Source organism: Candida oxycetoniae, assembly GCF_023343755.2.
Source record: "Candida oxycetoniae strain CBS 10844 chromosome Unknown scaffold24, whole genome shotgun sequence".
Classification (NCBI taxonomy): Eukaryota; Fungi; Ascomycota; class Pichiomycetes; order Serinales; family Debaryomycetaceae; genus Lodderomyces; species Lodderomyces oxycetoniae.
In genome coordinates, this window is record NW_026055446.1 from 14,670 (window position 1) to 29,703 (window position 15,034).

The 15,034-nt window shown below is 37.2% G+C and overlaps 6 protein-coding genes across 6 annotated transcripts; 1 reads left to right on the forward strand and 5 right to left on the reverse strand. All coding sequences in view use genetic code 12, as the record gives it.

Moving 5' to 3' along the window:
* Positions 1–149: 149 nt before the first annotated feature.
* KGF56_002833 (uncharacterized protein) lies at positions 150–1,133 on the forward strand (the record flags this gene model as incomplete). The annotated part of the gene is made up of 1 exon (XM_049324103.1): positions 150–1,133. One exon carries the CDS (start codon positions 150–152, stop codon positions 1,131–1,133), a length of 984 nt encoding a protein of 327 aa, XP_049180058.1.
* Positions 1,134–1,170: 37 nt separating this feature from the next.
* On the reverse strand, positions 1,171–3,710 carry TPS3 (trehalose 6-phosphate synthase/phosphatase complex subunit; the record flags this gene model as incomplete). Its single annotated transcript, XM_049324105.1, has 2 exons — positions 1,171–3,622; positions 3,688–3,710. 2 exons carry the CDS (start codon positions 3,708–3,710, stop codon positions 1,171–1,173), a joined length of 2,475 nt encoding a protein of 824 aa, XP_049180059.1.
* Positions 3,711–4,811: 1,101 nt separating this feature from the next.
* KGF56_002835 (uncharacterized protein) lies at positions 4,812–5,963 on the reverse strand (the record flags this gene model as incomplete). The annotated part of the gene is made up of 1 exon (XM_049324106.1): positions 4,812–5,963. The coding sequence occupies one exon, from the start codon at positions 5,961–5,963 to the stop codon at positions 4,812–4,814; it is 1,152 nt and encodes a 383-aa protein (XP_049180060.1).
* A 136-nt stretch (positions 5,964–6,099) lies between these two features.
* KGF56_002836 (ubiquitin domain-containing protein DSK2) lies at positions 6,100–7,248 on the reverse strand (the record flags this gene model as incomplete). Its single annotated transcript, XM_049324107.1, has 1 exon — positions 6,100–7,248. The coding sequence occupies one exon, from the start codon at positions 7,246–7,248 to the stop codon at positions 6,100–6,102; it is 1,149 nt and encodes a 382-aa protein (XP_049180061.1).
* Positions 7,249–7,639: 391 nt separating this feature from the next.
* ASH1 (DNA-binding transcription repressor) lies at positions 7,640–9,313 on the reverse strand (the record flags this gene model as incomplete). Its single annotated transcript, XM_049324108.1, has 1 exon — positions 7,640–9,313. One exon carries the CDS (start codon positions 9,311–9,313, stop codon positions 7,640–7,642), a length of 1,674 nt encoding a protein of 557 aa, XP_049180062.1.
* A 4,204-nt stretch (positions 9,314–13,517) lies between these two features.
* KGF56_002838 (uncharacterized protein) lies at positions 13,518–14,645 on the reverse strand (the record flags this gene model as incomplete). Its single annotated transcript, XM_049324109.1, has 2 exons — positions 13,518–14,305; positions 14,426–14,645. 2 exons carry the CDS (start codon positions 14,643–14,645, stop codon positions 13,518–13,520), a joined length of 1,008 nt encoding a protein of 335 aa, XP_049180063.1.
* Between the last annotated feature and the right edge of the window lie 389 nt (positions 14,646–15,034).

A 15,034-nucleotide genomic window follows, 5' to 3' on the forward strand; every position in this document is an offset into this window, starting at 1 on the left:
TTTTTTTTCATTTTTTTTTCATCATCGGTGATGATAAAGTTTGTTAGCTGGGTAATTTAATTTTTTTTTTTTTGCACCTACACGTAAGAAGGGAGATGAATTTATCAATAAACTTGCTCCAAGGACAAATCTTGTAGATATCTACGATAATGGACTCCTTTGAAGTGGCCAGTCAATTCACGACTATACTTAGAAACCTAACTCCACAGTATCAACAGCTAACTAAAGCCACTTACTTTGCTTTGAAGAATGCTGACAAGGAAGATTACATAGTACCGACGATTTTGACAGTTATTGAAGATCCCAAGTTAGACCTTAATACGAAACTGACTATTTTCCAGTTTATTGAGTTGCTCATTGCTGAAAGCTTTCAGAATCAAACAAAGTTTAATAATGCTTATCTTGAAAGCTTGAAAACTGCCTTGCCTCAGATTATTGAAAACATATGTCCCAAAGAAAACTCGGCGAATTTTCAAAATGCATATCAGAGTTTGAGCAATATTTCTAGACATTTCAACATTGATTGTAGAGAGTATCAAGTGAATTTCCAACAAGTGTCTTTAACAAAGGAGGATATGACAATCTTGGACCAAGAGGGGGGAGAAAATGCACTGTGTGCATTGAAATTGCAAGAGAATGGAGAAAATGTACCGGGTCCATCAAAGTTTCAAGAGAATGGAGAAAATGTACTGTGTCCATCGAAATTTCAAATTCTAGATACTGATGATTCTTTAGTGTCTGCTTGGAAGACCCTTTTAGAGAAAAAAAGGCATACACAAATTGAGAGATACAAATTGTTGAAGAGATGCGAGTTTGTGGACGAAAACGTAACTGAAGATCAACTATTCAGTATGCGAGATAAATCCGATATGACCAAGCCTCACCTTTTAACAAAACGACAAATCATCTCACGAATGGAAGACGAAAGAGAGAGTCATAAGCGATCAAAAGAGAATATATGGTGCGTAAATCGTGATAGAAATACAAAATTCATTAGTGAGGATGAGTTTGTAGAGTATTACTGGGACAGATACCATAAACTAAATAGAAAGGATTATAACGAATTCTTGAACAACCTTCAAGATTTGAATATCATGGCGCTAAAAAGTTACAAGGATGAGCAATTTGTATAGGGAGGAGGAGGAGGGGGAAAAGAAGTGTGTGAAGTACTTACTTGCTATACCTTTCATTATTTAAATCCCAAGCTCTATTGATACTTTCCAAACACTTTGACACCCAGTGTTTAGAATCTTGAGTCAACACAAAGTGATGACAATTCTCCCAACGCTTAGCTTTTTCAGCTTTGCTCATAACCAAAGCCTCATGTATCACCTCGGCAAATTTCTTCAAATCCCATGGATTAATCAACAATGCACCTTCTCCATTACAAGCTAGCAACGAGGCAGATCCAGTAAATTCTGACAAAACAAGAGGCGATTTCTTTTCTTCTGTAGCAGTAATAAACTCGTGACAAGTCAAATTCAAACCTTCTCTCATGGAGCTCACGACAAACACATCGGCCTCGCACTGTAATGCCAAATATTGATCAAAGTCTATATCCTTCTGCAATAAAACAACGGGTTGAGTAATCGAGATATTATCAGGTAAGGAGTTAATCCTGGAGATAATTTTCATTATCTCCAGCTCATAGTTGGGGTCGGCGTTTGTTCCAATACAAATCTGGATCAAAATTGTTTTTTCAATAAATTCAGGATGTTCAGTCAAAAACTTTTCGTACGCTAAAAGTTTCTGTTTTACACCTCTTAGTCTATCCAACTTGTCTCTACTAATAATCAAGTTCTCACTGCCCCATCTTTCTCGGATCAACCGCCTCCACTCTTTTACAGGATCACTATTGACAATTACACGAAGGGATGATGAATCAATTCCTACCGGAATCGTATTGACAAATGTGTTTCTACTTTGGAAAATGACATTGTTATCGCTGGTTTCTGCAGATAACAACTTGCTACAAGTCTGGAAAAAATGGCGAACGTATTCATTTGTCTGAAACGAGATGCAATCTGCAGCCAACATCCCTTCCAAAAGCTCGGTTCTTTGTGCTAAGCATCTAAATACTTCAGATGATGGGAATGAAACATGCAAAAAGAATCCGATTTTCACGCGTGGCAATTTCTCTCTAACCATTTTTGGCACAAGTAGTAAATGATAATCGTGCACCCACACCACGTTTTCTGAATCTTCAAAATTGCGCTCGCCATTAGTTTCCAAGTAGGATTTTACCAACTTATCAGCGATTAATTGATTCATCAACACGTAATGGCCCCACGAGTGGTCTTCAAAAGCTTTCGACTTGGGATTATCGGGAATTTGATAATGTAAAGTAGGCCACAAAATTTGCTTACAAAATGACCTGTAGTGCCCTTCAAATGTAATATCATCAGGAAAAACAGCATCACAGTCAAAGTCCGCAGCCAATGTTGAAGCAATCTTTTCTTTAACCTTGGGGGAAATTGTGTCGCTAGGCATGGCAACAATACCAACCCATCTACATTTATTGACGATCTGATTCTTGACTGAAATGTCAATGGCTTTGGTCAACGAGCCATTGCCGTCATCAGATGGCACAACAGACCATTCTGCTGTATCAAAAATATTATCATCATTCCATAAGCTTTCCTCTATTCCCGGTTTGGAAAAGCCTCCAAAGGGAGCTAAGGTCTTACGAGCTATCGAATTCTTGAAATTCTTTTCAAACCCATATTCATCTTCATCCTCGAGCGAAGAGGGAATTAAAGCAGTGTCTTCAAAATTAGAATTACACTCTTCTGAAATTAACGAGTTAGTACTACTATTTCCGTTGATGATGAAGCCGTATTTTTGTTGCTGTTGTTGCCGCTTTTGTTGTTGTTGCTGTTGCTGATGTTGTTGCTGTTGCTGTTGCTGTTGCTGTTGCTGTTGCTGTTGCTGTTGCTGTTGGCTAGTAGAAGCATGCCATGTGGGTGTCCTGTTTGTATCACCCTGTGAAGAAGACTTCATGAACGAAGAATTGGATCTATAGTTTTGCGGTCTCGATAATGAGTTTTGATTTGCGGCTGCTAAATTGGTGGATGATCTGCTTATCCGCAATGCAGGAGATCCATGGGATTCACCGGGTACTTTAGAATCCACAATTGAACTCTCAAACTTCAAGTTACTCAAGCGTGACTTTGGTTGGATATAATGAAGGTCACTAGAGTGCTTGATCGAGGGTGTCGGAGAGAGTGTGTACGACGAACTTGAAGGATTGCGTTGAAGACCACCAACACGTTTCTGATAAAAAAACCCCTCCGGAGTGTCTGCACGAAGCGAAGAAAGGTTTCCTCGTTCCATAATTGGGCTCGCTTTCTGTGCTTGATCTTCTAGTATCGAAGAGCCTTGTTGAAGCTGCAGCTGATGGCGTGGAAGCGTTGGGATGATTGATTGGGACACGGTGTGTGAGTAAATAGGCGGCGACGATATTGACCCACACGAGCTGGAAAGCATCGATTTCACACCATCATCTGACTCCACCGTTGAAGCATTGGATATCTTTAAATTCTCCAACTTTGAACTATTCTCACTTTGTAATATTTCATATTGGTTTTTGGCAATTTGAAAGTGAATTGTATAGGGCAAAAATCTGGAAAAGGGACCTTATCGTTAGTACACATACTTGGGCATTATGGTCCTTATGTCAATACATACAATGACCCAATGATAACCGTCATGACAAGTTAACAAGCCTTTTGTAACCGAGTTTATTCAAGAAAATCGATATTCGGGATATTCGTGATACTAATGCATTATTGAGCGATATATATATAATAGGATTTGAAATACAAGACACAGCAAACATAAAAAAAAAAAAAAAAAAAAAAAATTAAAAAAAAGGAAAAATTCTGTCCATCAAGGGGGAGAGAANAAAAAAAAAAAAAAAAAAAAAAAAAAAAAAAAAAAAAAAAAAAAAAAAATTAAAAACAAGGAACAATTCTGTCCATCAAGGGGGAGAGAAAAAAATAATGTCGCTTTTCTATACGCATAAGTAATCAATTACCAATAATTATATGCATTGGTAATGAATTACCAATAATTATACGGTTGCGAGCGACACTATTGAGCGACACTATCGAACAGCACTATCGAACAGAGCGAGATAGTGTAGTCATACTTACTATGTAGATATAACACTATAGACTGCTCCTCCCTACACTATCCAGCAGAGCTAGATGGTGGAGCAGCACTTACTAGCTGTTACTAGCAACACTATCGAGCAAAGCGAGATAGTGTAGTCATACTTACTAGCTGTTACTCACGACGCTATATCGCACTTCTCGATAGTAGAGCAGCACTTACTAGCTGTTACTCACGACGCTATCTCGCTCTGCTTGATAGTGGAGCAGCACTGGCTGGTGACACGAGTTGCATCGTTTCTATAGATATATAAGTTATACCACTATAGTAGAGAAGAAGAAGTAGAAAAGAATAGCAAAAGAGCGGAAAAAGTAGACCAGAAGAAGTAGAGCAGTAGCAGAGCACAAGCAGAGCAGAAGTAGAACAGTGCCAAGTGTTGCAACAGGCTAGTTATTGTTAATCAGAGGTGCTGTTTTATCAAGCTAATCAGTGTCATAACAAGCTAGTGTGCTCCACTATCTAGTGTTGCTCGATAGTGTCGATAGTGACAGCTAGTATTAATCAGAGCTAGTGTTAATCAGAGCTAGTGTTTCATCAGGCTAGTGTGCTCCATGATAGCTAGTGTTTCATCAAGCTAGTGTGCTCCACTATCTCGCTCCGCTCGATAGTGTCGATAGTGTCGCTGGTCAGTTGGTTATTCACAGAAATTCAGTTGTTTCCTCATTAAACATGTCATTACCAATGTCACTATCACTGTTACTGTCACTGCTGTAATGTCGTTTAAAATTGGAAAAATCAAATTGTATTTCATTTTTCTCTCGAAGTTGACGTTCTTCTCTTTGTTTTCTTTCCTTCATCTCTGCCTCTTGTTTTTCCATTTCCTTTAGTCTTAGGGAAACAATCACTTTTTCAAATTCCTCATCTAGGACATTTTTGAAATATATACTTGTCTCTTTTGTGGGTTTCTTCGTTGCATATGGGCTAAAGTAGGTTTCTGCTTTAATAAACACATTTGAGTCTCGTAAATTCCTCTTGGCTTCAAACTCTCGTTCTCTTTTCAACCTAATGTTTTTTCGTTGTCGAGCATATTTCTCAAAATCAAACTTGAAAATGGTTGGGTCTTGCTCGCTTTCATGTTGTTCATTTGCAATCGGTTGCTTCTCATGCACCTCCTCTTCAAGAACACTATCCTTTTTCCTACTACTCTCATCTTGTATCATCTCCTGCAACTTTTTCTCAAAATTTGTCTTTATGTTGTTTTCAACGTCATCGTTCTCAATAAGCTCATACAAATACTTCTCAGTCATCCTCGACTGTTCCACCAACTTTATTCGAAGCTGCTTCAAATCTTTCAACGGTTGCGTATATATAGGAGTCGACTGGTACGTGTAATCGGAAGGAAGGTCAGGTAGATACGATGGCACATAGCTGGGTTTCTTTCGTAAATTTGGTACCACAGCAGCAATAGCATTGTGCTCGTTTTGGAAAAATGGTAACGATTCAATACTCTCGTCTTGTTGCACCGCGCTTTCTTTCATTACATCTTGAATCTGCTGTCGATACAATTGGGGAAAATGTCTCGTTGTATCTATTTCATGTGCCAAGTCTCGAGTTGGGACATTGTTGAGCTTGAAAAGTATTCGTATGTCTGAAAGAGCTGGCTTTCGACGTCTTTGCAATTGGGCATACCCCAATAATTGAACCAACAAGTCATCTATGTAATTCGAGGCCAAAGCAACTAGCTGGGTAAGAAACAACTCTGTAACTCGATACTCCTTGAATTGTAACAATATCGCTATAACTTTAGTAAACTGAACCTCCTCCACAGGGGTCTGCCGTGAGAAATTCATGCCTTGACTTGAACCCAAAGGTAATATCAATACCTATTTTTCAATCTTTGTTTTTCTTTCTTTCTTTTTTTTCTTTTCAAAGCAAAAGAGATTGAGCACATAATTCAAAAAAAAAAAGGGACATCTACTTACTTTACTAATTACCATTCAACAAATATTCAATAGCTCCTTGTACACTTCCGCCTGTCCTTCTCAAGGCTTCAATGTTTCTATCGAAATCAAAAAAACCCATATCGTTCAATTGATGTAATTGGCTCTCATATCTTTCTTCTGGTGGTCTATTGTCTTGTGGAGCAGCTGGTTGTCCAAAAATATTTCCTCCGGCTGCATTTCCTCCAAATAACGCCACAGGATCAAAAGGTGGTACTCCGCTTGGGAACAACCCTGCAAATGGATTTGCTGCTGCAGCACCACCACTATTAGCATTAGTACCAACCTGTCTATTATCGGCGCTACCTTCTGAGGTCTCACTTGCTGCACCCTCTGTTGTCGGGTTAGCCCCTGGAGCTGGGAAGCTGCTGCCAAGTCCGCCTGCTGCTCCGCCAAAGAGGTTACCACCTGAACCACCACCTAGTTGCCCCATCTGCAAGGCAGATCTCATCAACTCGGGGTTGGTAAGCATCTGTCTAAATAACGGACTCTGCAACATTTGTCTAGCTTGTGGTCCCATTGCTCTAAGTTGAGGATTCTGTTGAATCATAAAGTCCAACATCTGTGGATTTGATAACATAGCATTCATTTGTTCCTGAAACGCTGGGTTAGACATAACCGAGTTCAACTCATCTGGATTTAGTGCGTTCGCATTCATTCCACCATCAGGTCCAAAAAGCGAAGCAGAAGGTAACTGAGCATATCCAGCATAACGTGCACCGGTGAGATCTGCCAATGGGTTAAATGATCCTTGTCCAGCGGCAATATTTGATGGTATATTTGATGCAGGCTGGTGCTGTAAGTTTGTTGTTGTAGTAGCTCCTGCTCCTGATGCTGCTCCCAACGACAGAGCAGCACCAGCACCGGCACCGGTGGCGGTGGCACCAGAATTTGCAGAAGTAGCATTAGAGCTCCTTACCATGTGGATTGTATGAGAATTCTGCACCTTATAAGATTCTACTGTTTGGTCATCCTTCAATACTTTACCTGAGTAAATTAAACGCTGACTCGAAGCAGCGATTGACGATTTCTCGGCAATCAATTCTTTCAACTCCAATATGGTGATTTTAGGATCAAACGTCACTTCATACTTCTTGTCTCCGGAAGACTTTATGGTCACTGTGATATCCGACATCTTCTTTTGCGTGATTCAATGAATGGAGAGAGAAAGGAAAAAGACAATTGCCACTAGTAAAGAAATTGTCGTTCTTTTTTTTCTTCTTAAATTGTTCTCTTTATTTTTTGTATACTCTTTTTTTTCTATATATGATAAACTTTGTTAGAGAATTCTTTCTTTCCCCCTAATAGTAGGACTCGCAGAGGGTTTATTAATACTTGATTATGGTGGTGCAGAAGATTTAGTAATACTTGATTATGGTGGTGCAGAAGATTTAGTAATACTTGATTATGGTGGTGCAGAAGATTTAGTAATACTTGATTATGGTGGTGCAGAAGATTTAGTAATACTTGATTATGGTGATTGTGAAAAGAGGAAATAAAGGGGTACCTATATGCTGAGATGATAACTAGTCATTGACTTCGACTCTCCATCCACATTCCAAGCAGCTGTATCCGCTCACATTGTCATCAAAATAGACTTTTCCCTTGCTTTGCATTAGTGACCATTCTCCCTTTGCAGGAATTTTTCTACACTTATCATTGAGACACCGAGCGGAAGTCTTCTTATACCTCAATCCACACGAGTTGCACAATTGGCCTTCCTCTATAGACCACGAAGGTCTCCAACATGGCGATTGCTCCAGACCACAAGATATACAAACTCGCGTTGTTGTATTTTGATGATACTGATGATATTGAGAAGAATGTGAGGGCGGCGATGACATGGTTTCGGACCTTGCTTTTGTTTTTGTAGATAGGGGGGTAATTGGTATGAATTTGTGGCTCGAAATGACATGATGCTGCGAAGGTGTAGCCTCAATCGGCTTCATTCGATGATGTTCTTGTACAGGAGGAAAATGCTTAGCGGGGATATATGAAAGAGTCTGAATGCTGGGTAGAGCAGCTGCAGTAGCGGGAACTGTCTCACAAGAGTATGAATTTTGACTTGTTTGCGGGAAACGCGACGAGTGCTGTGGCACACTGGTTTGGTAAATGTTAGCACTAGAATGAATTGGGGTTCGAGGCTGCCGTTGTGGTTGTTGTGGTTGTGGCTGTTGTTGCTGCTGCTGCTGTTGTTGTTGTTGTTGTTGTTGTTGTTGTTGTTGTTGTTGTTGTTGTTGTTGTTGCTGCTGCTGCTGTTGTTGCTGCTGCTGCTGTTGTTGCTGTTGTTGCTGTTGTTGTTGTTGTTCCCTGGGGGCGACTTTCGAGTCCGATAATTTAATCAATGATTGTGCCAATTCTAGATACTCAGGATAGTTTTGAACATCTTTCATATAAGTTTGGTTTAAATACGTATAATTTGACTCGAAAGGAAAATTTATCCTTTTATTTCCTGTGTTTTCACCAAATCCATGATTGACTGTTGTACTACTTGGACCTTGAGGAGATGTTGGATGCTGTATTTTAGTGCTGATTTTCGAGTCGAAATGCGGTTTGTTGCTGGGTTTTATTTTGTTAAGGTAGTTGTACTGATTCAAGTGGAAATGCTTAGAGTCTTTAGTGATTTTATCCAAGAGTTCATACCTCCAGTTTTCATCGTTTGGTTTGTAAGTGTCGAAATAGTCCAATGAAACTGTGGGGATAATAGGCTCGGGTCTTGAACCTAAACTTGAAGTATTTGTTATTGATGATTTAGGGTTATTCAATGCGTCAGATATACTTGGTAATTTTAGTTTTATTTTTTCTAGTTTGGGAGAACTTCCGGGTGAAGTCAGTGAGGAACTGGAAGAAGCTAGCAAGCTGACCAACTTATTTGATGGAGACAGTGAACAAGATTTAGATGGAGAACCCATGGAGATTGAAGAAGATGCATTTGGTTTCTTAAGAATGTTGTTAATAATTAGCTTTGAACTGAAATTTATTGTTTTTAAATCATATGATTGTGGTGGCAGTGGAGGTGATGATGATAATGGAGCCGTTTTAAATCTTTTGCCGGACATGTTTAAATCGTCACTGAGTGACCTTTTATTTGATTTATATAAAGTTTTTCCTTCTTCATTTTTCAAATCGAAACTTTGAGATCTGGTTTGGGGTACTGTGTTTAAATGTTTTTCGATAACCATTGCTTGAACCAAACTCATTGTATTTTACAGTAAGCCAGATGGAGATTTTAAAGTGATCAAAAGGAAAAGCGGGCAGGCAAAGGGCAAAATAGCTGGTTCGATCTTAGGGGGTTGGCGGGGGGAAGGGACTTGAAGGAACTTTTTATGGAATACTTTAGAATTTTTTTCAATTTTCGCAACAATTTTGTCTTTTTAAAATGAGTTGATATCAATTCCCACGCAAGTATAAGGACACTTTAAATTTTTGTTGTGGCTAAGAGAGCGGGATTATATCGAAGGGGGAAGGGGGGGAGAGAGATTATGGATCTTGATCTTGAATTTTTTTTTTTTTTTTTTTTTCTGAAAGAAATTTGAATAACTTATATATGTAAGGGAACAATGCCCAATTGCTAGTCAAATAAGAAAAGAGGATTTAGGATGTTTTTGATAAGATGTTTTTGGCAAGCCATTTCTTTGTTAAATCTTACAATGTCCAAAAAAAGAATAGCTCGAAACTTTCCATCTTTTTAACTCAATTCCTTCGTATTTTTTTTTTTATTTTAGGCTTTTTTGTTTTGTAATATTTTTTCATATCTTTGTGTCGACGACATTTTTTTAAGATTATAACAAGCACAATTTAAGGAGATTGTTTATCGAATAATGGTCAGATCTAGCAAATCACCAACAATCAAACCCCGTGTATAATATTTGATTAATTTTACTATTTACAGCCCAAAGAGAGAGAAAAGAGAGTACTGGAGGTAATTTTGTTTTTATCTAGGAGCTGATGATATATAATAGTATATGAACGAGCCATTCAAATAAATAAGAATTGGAAGAAGGGGGGGGGAGTGTGTTGATCACCTCTTCAAATTGATAGCCGTGACTAGTAGCATAAGATTTATAGAGAATCATTTAATTACCAGATTCAGATTGATTTGTTCTTTTTTGAGAATTTTATTGCAAGCAGAAAAATTAAAAAAAAAAAAAAAAAAGACAAAGAAAAAATGATTGCATATAGAGAGCCATCACAAAATCAACAATAACGAGTTTTAATTGTTCTACAACAAGAAAGGAAGGTGGTTAGAGTTTGGAGTCAGATCAGTCGATGGGATCAATAAAAGCAATTCATAATACGGTGGGGGAAAACAAACGAGAACGCATAATAAAGTTTTAACCAGCCCTTACCAAATATGGAGCAATTACCTCTCAAAATGGCATCAATTTGTTAATTAATCTTTTTAGGAGATCTCCTTGCACTTAGGGGTATGAAACAAATCTATGAGAGAGTCAAATCGGAAATTTATGTCCTAAATTTATTTTATTTACGACAAACACGACAAACATAAAATCCAATTTTCTTAAAGAAAAAATGTCAAGCCGACATTTTATGAGCTCAACCTTAACTGATAACTTTTATCAAATTGTATGAAAAAAATCATAAATTTATACCAAAAAAAATCATTTTTTTTCCTCCACTATTGGGCAGAGCGAGATAGTCTTGTAACAAGCTGCAAAGTGTTGCTCTACTATCGACACTCTCGAGCAAAGCGAGATAGTCTTGTAAGAAGCTAATCAGTAACAGCTACCAAGTGTCGCTCGAAAATGTTGTAGTATTTTCTTGTCGAGATTTGTACCAAAAAAATGCCTCTAACAATCGAAAATAAAAAAATCTTAGATTTAGGAAATTGACATGAGAGATAAGACCATCTTTCATATAGAAGTAAATTTTGATTATACAAACATAAAATGGAAATGCAATATCTAATGCAATTGGAGAAGAAAAAAAAAATAAGAGAAACATTCATCATAAATGAACTTTACCTAGAAAGTTAAAGAGGTTTTCTGCTAAAGCAAGAAAACTTTAGACAACCCAACCTCTGGATCTGTGTAATGATATATCAAACCCTGCTTCATCAATAAAGATGCACTCTAAGTAGTTGGTTTTCATGTCAATTAAATCTTTCACAAATTGATGTTTCAATTCCAATTTTTCCTCCGAGTTTCTAGCACTACTCTCATGACGTACCTATTTAGATGAAAATTTACAATCCTTTTTCACAAATTTTCTTAACCTAGGTATTTCCTATTTTGAGGTTCCCCAAACAAATTGGTCAATTCATTTCAAGCATCATCAATTGTTGCAGCTGGTTTATTAGCGGAGCAAAAGCGACGCTAGTGGTTCTCTAGTATAACTAAAATCCAGATTATCGTTCTTTCTATTTGATCTTTTCTAGAGACTGGACTCGCCTCGCTCTTCTATGGATCTATCCATATCGGCATCCTCGTCAAATGTGTCTGCAACCTGTTCTTTCACATCAGGGTCCATTCCAAACACACGGGGTTTGATAGTAATTGAAATCAACTATTGAGTCCAAAGGTGGTGCATTCGCTGTTTCATGTTCATCTATTGTTGGTTTCCCGTTTTCATCAACATCTCGAAAAATGAAACGAAATGACATTTGATAGCGATACTATCGAGCGAAGCGAGATGGTGGAGCAGTACTTGGTAGCAACACTGGGCCCCTTGTAAAGAGTAAATTTGCATGATTACAAATTTGCAAGTAAATGATTTTCACAGGTCTAAAGGTATCAAGCTCATTTTTAGAGGTCTAAAGGTATCAAGCTCAGTCAGTGGCAGCTAGTCATTGCTGCTCCACTAGCTCTTTGTGCTAGTGTCGCAATTTAAAATTAGATTTCTATATAGTAGCAAGTAGATTATTATATATACAACTCTATAGTGTCGAAATAGTCAGTGTGCTCCACTATCTCGCTCTGCTCGATAGTGTAAAACAACCCTATAGTGTCGAAATAGTCAGTGTGCTCCGCTATCTCGCTCTGCTCGATAGTGTCGATAGTAGAGCAACACTTAGTAGCTTGTTACAACACTATCTCGCTCTGCTCAATAGTGTAACTTCTCCATGTAAAGATTAATTAAATAAATAGATTCTTTTGTAATGTATAATTAAGAGAGAATTGTTAATTATAGACTTTACTAAAGAAGATAGACAAGATAATTAATTAGAAGCTACTCGGAAGAAAAATAACTCCAATAAATATACAACCAATGACACACGGGTTTATAGAATACGACACACCGGAATTGATAAATTGTATATATCGCCACTTACACTATGCAATATGAATTATATGCATACAAGTGGGGGGTTAATATTATTAATAATAGTCTATACCCGGAATTGAATAATTATCAATTAATAATGACTTAAATAATCGTGTAGTCTATATTGTATATATTGACATACCGGTTGATTATAATAATATACTCATGCATATAATAACTCAACGATTTGAAATATAATAAAACTATACTAAAATTTTACAGTGCTTATTCCTTGATATAATAATTTTATCTATACATAGATTATATAATAAAGATCTATATATTAAAAATTTAGATTCTAATCATTAATTACATTAATGTATTAAAAATAATAGTTGTATACCCGGGGTGGTATACAACAAATGAATTCTATATTTATGTCTATTCTTGTCTATATATAGATTGAAATAAGATTGTATATTTATAGCGACACTAGCTCGAAAAGCTAGTGGAGCAGCAGTGACTAGCTGCCATGGACTAGCTGCCACGGACTAGCTGCCACGGACTAGCTGCCACGGACACTTTGTAGCTTGTTATAACACTGACTACACCAACACTATCTCCACTATCTCGCTGTGCTCAATAGTGTCGCCTGTCACTGACTGCCAGATATATCGAGTTCATTTCATGGTGAGTAGATTTCAAGAAAAGCTGATTTTTGATATTGGTTTAATTTTACCTATATATGATGAATATGAAAAATATTCATAAACTCAGTCAGTGGCAGCTAGTCACTGCTGCTCCACTAACTCTTCGAGCTAGTGTCGCTTTTGTCTCTCAATCATGCTCCTATTCCATATTACCGCAAAAAGATGGTTTGGGTTAGAAGATACAAGATTATTATTGAGTAAAAATGAATTTGGAGGTGAAGAATCAATAATTATATTCAATCAAACCCGTGTGTATGTGTTTGATTGCTCCACTATCTCGCTCTGCTCGATAGTGTAAAATGTCGAGTCAAGGTGCTTTCGTTTGATGTAGAGAATCATAGAGGTAAAAACTATATGCAAAGTTGCATGATAAAATTTCTTTGTAAAAATTTGATTCTACTCTTATCAGTATCTCTATTTCATCATCTACTTTGTATCAATTTTTTCGCAGCTATAAGTTTGCTCACATTCATGATACTTCACATTCTTGCCTAGGCGCTAGTCCAGCACTTATATGATCCATACGATCCTCATCATAAGGTTCATCAGTAAACCCACGAATATTTCCACCAGCAATAGTACCTCTATGATTATTATCAAGAATTTGAAATTCAAACATATTATTAGGTAATCCATTTAATACACAACTAACTTGATGGTCAATTGTTCCATAATCATTGCTTGTTGATAATATACCATGATCTGCGTCATTAAATAAGAAAGTCATTTCTAACCCACCAGATGTAAAATCTTGTTCATTGAATTGTTCACCCCTTTTCCTTTTGCCATTGTTTTCATATTTTGATTGATTCAAAAAGCCATGATAAATTCGACCTAAATCGTGGCTCCCATTATTATAAGCTTTTATCAGACCAAGGACAGGAACCCCAGCACTATTATTGACTGTATATAACAATCCTCCATCATAAAATTTACTGAACAATGGCTCATGATTGTAATCAATTAAAATTGAATGCGGTAACCCTGTGATATTTGTTAAAATCGATTGAACTGTTAAAACATGAGTGGCAATATCTGTTATATCTCTTTTCTTAAAACCAATTGCTCTAGACCAAGCTCTAATAACTTCTACCGCTTTTTTGATTTGAGTTCCTTTAGCATAACCAGCCCAACCAGCACCAGCAATTGTTACCAACGTAGAAATGGCACCATAGATACAACCACCAACAGCAACTGCTCCATTGTCTCCATTACTCCAATCTTGACAAGATTGAGCTAATTGCCATAAAGCAATACCTGTTTCTACTACTTTAAAAGCAGCCGCAAAAACAAATCATACCCATCTTTTCTCCTTCGTTGAACTGCTGAACTCAATATCACCAGAAAAAGTTTGGTTAGGTTGTGTAGGTTCTAAACGTAAGGCATTAATACCAAATGGTGCTTCAATTACAGGCTTTCCATATTTTGAACTAATTTCATCATTTCTTGTTATTACAGAATCTCTCTTGTTTAAGCTAAAATAGTTTAGTTTATTTCCATTGCTGATTGCACTGGAAATGAGGACCCCCAATAACAAAAGACCAAATACAGCGGAAATCAAGTGTTTAATGTTTTTTGAAAATTTAGTTTTTTGCATTGTGTTTAACTTTGATTGCAAGTGGTGAATCTTTGGCTATTTCAAAAAGGTCATATATAGTTACTTATATAGTGAACCAAGTTTTTATAGAGTGTAGAGATGGAATAATATAGAGTGTGGTATAAGGTGGATGTAAGCGATGTTGTATAAAATTGCAACAAGCGAAGTTGTATTAAATTGCAACAAGCGGAGTTGTATAAAATTGCAACAAGCGGAGTTGTATAAAGTGTATGGTTCTACACGTGGGGAGAAATGTATGTGGTGTAATATAGAGTGTGGGTATAGGTGGATAGAGTGTAGAGATGGTGTGATATATCTCTTTAATGGAGGAAGAAGTTGAGTTAACAAATAATTTGCAGCCAAACATGGTATTGCGCAAGAAGTCTCAT